Source organism: Acanthopagrus latus, chromosome 13 (genome assembly GCF_904848185.1).
Source record: "Acanthopagrus latus isolate v.2019 chromosome 13, fAcaLat1.1, whole genome shotgun sequence".
In the NCBI taxonomy this organism is placed as follows: Eukaryota; Metazoa; Chordata; class Actinopteri; order Spariformes; family Sparidae; genus Acanthopagrus; species Acanthopagrus latus.
In genome coordinates, this window is record NC_051051.1 from 11016659 (window position 1) to 11020692 (window position 4034).

The window sequence follows — 4034 nt, forward strand, 5'->3', positions numbered from 1 at the left end:
TCAGGGAACATTATCAGTCAAAAATCCTCCAGGTATCTCCTAACACCCCTTCTGGGTTTTAAACTCCAGAATGAAGCACTGAATTGATTTATTATGGACTGACAGAAGTGTGCACATTACGCTGTTTTTCCTATAGTACGACGTAAGTGTGTTTAAAATAGACCCACTCTCCCCCGCCACACCTGTTTACCGTCTCTTTAAAGATCTATCTGGACATTATGTCCCGCTCCGTCTCACATTAGTCGCAATTCACCCTTCTTGTTCTGAACAGTTTCCACATCCCCTGCTGGGACAAGAGCTGGAACGACGCGTCTACTATGTGGCAACTTCCTCCTTTCAGAGCAGCACCAACTTTCAGCAGCATGTGTCACCAACGGGAGACAAAGAGAGGAAAGGTGTAGCATCCTTGTGTAAAACTGTGTTCCAGCCGAATCGCTACCTCCAAGACTTTGTTGAATGTTGACAAATTGTTAATATAAAAAAAAAAATGTTTGAACATTGTGCACACATACAAGCTACACTGGTAACCACCCTGTTTGATTTTTTTTTTTCTATACATACAATAAAAATGTACAGCAAATCAACTTACATTTTTATTTAAATGTTTTCGCTTCAATAAAAATAACTTTTCATCAGGGTTAACACTTGGTAAAGGAACACATTTAAGTTAGAATAAATCAGGTTTATCACAACATCAGCTTCCATGTGACACATTTTCCTGTTCTGTCGTACAGTAAGTCCACGTCTTCTTCACATTGCCATTTTGGAAATACACCTAATCTAAGGCAAACCTCAGATAACACAGACGCTGAAGCGATTTCAGGTTTGTAATAAGGCATCGTTGTCAGTTGCATATATAGCTGAACACGTACAGAGCAGCAGCTTCAAGGTGTTGGGGTTCTTCATCTGGGCCCCCATTTAATGTTGGTGAGGCCTTGAAACTGTTTTCTCAGGGCCTGTCTGTCCGACCACTCTGAGTCCAGGTGGCTGTCGTCATCCGCCTCCTCCAGTTTCTGAAAAGAGTTACCGGGAGAAGGTCAGAGTGGCATGCTCAGCACAAACATCAACGTGTTCTTCAGTCAGCCTTTCCTCACCTTCAGCTCCTCCTGCCTCCTGTGGTAATACATCATCATCTGTTTCTGCTGCTCCTCGGTGATCACCGGCTCTCTCGCTGGTGCCCCCTGCCCTTTCTGAAGGGAATGACAACAAATAACAGTCATACTCAAAACTCGTGCCAGAAAAATACTTGCCTTGGATTGGATGAAATCACTCTCACTTTTTGGATTTTAACCACGAGCTTCGTCTTTTCATTTTTGCCGATGTATTCCTGTAGCTTTTTCCCCCTCTGCATTTCTTTGGCAGCCCACCAGAGCTGGCACTCGTCCTCGGCGATCACCTGCAGAGATGCCTGAGGTACGGAGACAGATGGAGAGGGAAGGAGGGAGGGAGACGGATCATCAGGGAAGCGGTGAAGACAACTTCACCTTCAAATATAACTAATAACGGAGAGCTGATACTTGAGACGGGTTCAGCTGTTCACCTGGGTTCCCGAGAGGTCTTCGCGGTCCTCAAACTCCATCCTGATGGGGTCGTGAGGAGGAAGCCCCATTGGATACACGATCATGACAGCACCCCTGAGCTGATCCAGGGCTTTCTTTACCATCTCCATTGTAACACAAACGTTAGCTTGAACCTGTTTCTGAGAGACGGAGAGAAAGACAGAATGGGTCAAAAAAAAATTGAGTCTGAGTGAATAAGACAATTTAAGATTTATTTACTCACTTTGGAGATCAGTGCCTTGGCCTCTTCCACTGTCCTCATCAACACCTCTTTCATTTTATCATTCGGAGCTGGCAGAAGGCAAAGAGACGGACTGTGAGATTACCAAAATCCCTTTTCTATTTTTTTCCTGCTTGCTCAAAAATAAAGCTTCCTGAAGCAAACTAGAAAAAAAATGCATGGCAAATAATCTTCTTTACAAAACCATTGACAGTAACATATTTATATGTTGACACACAACAGGGATGCACAATCAGCTGGGGCTGGGGAAATGACATACTTGCAACTGAACTGACATTACTGAATTGCAGAATTTCTTTGCAGTCCAAAGCTACAACAAAATGCATAGGAGTCTTAAAAGTTAGTCACACCATGTCCATTCCTCCTCCCGATCTCATCCTTCTTAAGCACTGGCCCTCCGCTGGGTACGCACTTGTCTTCCCATTCATCCTGAAGTCTCAGATCCACCATCTGCTCCTCCGTCAGCCCCTGCATGTTGGGCGGCAGTGTGATGCCATGGTCTGCCAGCTCTGGGATCTCTGAGGACGAAAACACAAACAGGAAAGTCTGTGTGTGAGTGTATTCTCCTGAGACTTAAACATCTTACTGCTACAAGAGCTCAGAGACATGACACATGTATAAAACTTAGAGTGTCATTTGATATTGGAAACACCCTTACACACCTAAAAAGTTACTTCTTTATCTCTGATTTGTTTTAACTTTACAAGCCTAGTGGTGTTTTGCTAACAAGCAGGTATCCATGTTAAACAGCAGAGAAGCAATGAGGTGTGAGTGAAGCCTGCTGAAGCATCTCATCATCCCTACACAGACCAGTGCGTACAGAGAGAACAACTGGGTATGTCCTGTGTCTCACCTGAACATAATCTGTCCACTTTGAGTCTCCCGTTGTAAATGGCTGTGACCTCCTGGATCACCGTCTCCAGAGGCGCGTCCACGGTCGTGCTGTAAAGAAACTGGCTCTCGTCTCCACGCTTCACATGCAGCTGCACCATCTCGCCAACCCGTTTAGAAGGAAGTTCGTCTTTTGAGATAGAATGAACCTGCAACAACACAAAGATGTGCCTGAGAGTAAGAACAGCACCCCAGTTCCCCCCTCAGGACAACAGTGTAACCATGGCAACGGCAGTGTGCGGACGCTTCCAGAAAACACCAAGCTAACGTTAGCTTTACACAAGCTAGCGGGTTTTAGCTAGCTGTATACATTGACTCGCTCAATGTTTTTTAAGAGTTAATATGTCTACAGTGACTGATAATGGTACCACTCACCTATGAACTTGTGAAGACTGGTCACAGACTTCGTTTACAACCGGTGACATGAGAAGTCTCACTTCAGATCAATCCATGAGGATACAGCCAGTGTCCGTACTGCTACTTCTTCTTCTTCGTGTGAATTAACTACGGCAGGTGACAACAGTATCACTGCCCTCTAATGGCGAGTAATGGTAACACATTATAAGTCACAAATTATAGTCCTCATGAAATTTAGTCATGATTGTGGCTGAAAAAAGGAGTTCTATAATTTTATTGATATCTTAAAAATGTAGAACACTAAAGTAAATTATAGAAATAATATGTATTATATACTTTATGTACCTGTATTCCCTCACTGTGTGGGGAGAGATATTGATGACCGGTCTATGTGGAAAGGAGAGGTCTGTATTGACCGTATGTATCAAACTCAAAGTCAGAATTTCCACCCAGTAAATTAATAAATAGATCAATTACATGTACACCACTTTACAGGGATGGTGTGCCTTGCTTGACGTACTGACTGAACCCAAGTAATCTTTTCAAGCATGACAAATGAGCTGAAACTTTGTCCACTTCTGCATGTTATACACATCTCTATGAACACATGTGGCAAATATTTATGTTGTAAACAAACAGGTTGTGAATTATAATAAGAACATTTTGATCGCAAAACCTAATTTATAAAGGGATTTCGCTAGGGGTGCAAATCAAACTCACATAACTACTAGGTCCATAAAAAATAACTGCCTTGGTGCTTTGCGAGGTTATTTATCCATTTGCAAATAATATAAAGGGACATGAAAAGGGCATCTAAATTAAAGGGCAGATAGAATGCACAAAGTTTTGTTGTGGGAACACTGAAGTGGAGCTATTTCCATCAATGAACAGATGGTTAAGATGTCTGCACAACTGAATTTTGAGTAGAGGTACTTCATGGATGATCCAGTTTCAGTTTACATTCCAAAAGAGGACAAACATCACGC

The 4034-nt window shown here is 42.8% G+C and overlaps 1 protein-coding gene across 2 annotated transcripts; it reads right to left on the reverse strand.

The window, feature by feature from the left end:
• Positions 1–580: 580 nt before the first annotated feature.
• Positions 581–3214, reverse strand: cfap298 (cilia and flagella associated protein 298). 2 transcript variants are annotated; one of them, XM_037120464.1, is made up of 8 exons: positions 3067–3214; positions 2654–2840; positions 2151–2318; positions 1783–1850; positions 1541–1699; positions 1277–1408; positions 1095–1190; positions 581–1013 (listed from the first exon to the last, which is right to left on the reverse strand). In XM_037120464.1, exons 2-8 carry the CDS (start codon positions 2790–2792, stop codon positions 903–905), a joined length of 873 nt encoding a protein of 290 aa, XP_036976359.1. In that variant the 5' UTR covers positions 2793–2840; positions 3067–3214; the 3' UTR covers positions 581–902. The 2 variants fall into 2 exon arrangements, with proteins under 2 accessions (XP_036976359.1, XP_036976360.1); XM_037120465.1 differs by lacking the exons at positions 1783–1850; positions 2654–2840; positions 3067–3214 and having other exon boundaries at positions 2151–2228.
• Between the last annotated feature and the right edge of the window lie 820 nt (positions 3215–4034).

Bases quoted from the DNA above. Each gene is read 5' to 3' on its own strand.
- cfap298 (XM_037120464.1), bottom strand. From the start codon at position 2,792: ATGGTGCAGCTGCATGTGAAGCGTGGAGACGAGAGCCAGTTTCTTTAC. The intron at 1,700-1,782 runs GTGAGTAAATAA...TCCGTCTCTCAG, and splicing joins CCAAGGCACTGATCTCCAAA to AAACAGGTTCAAGCTAACGT. The intron at 1,191-1,276 runs GTGAGAGTGATT...CATTCCCTTCAG, and splicing joins TCGTGGTTAAAATCCAAAAA to AAAGGGCAGGGGGCACCAGC.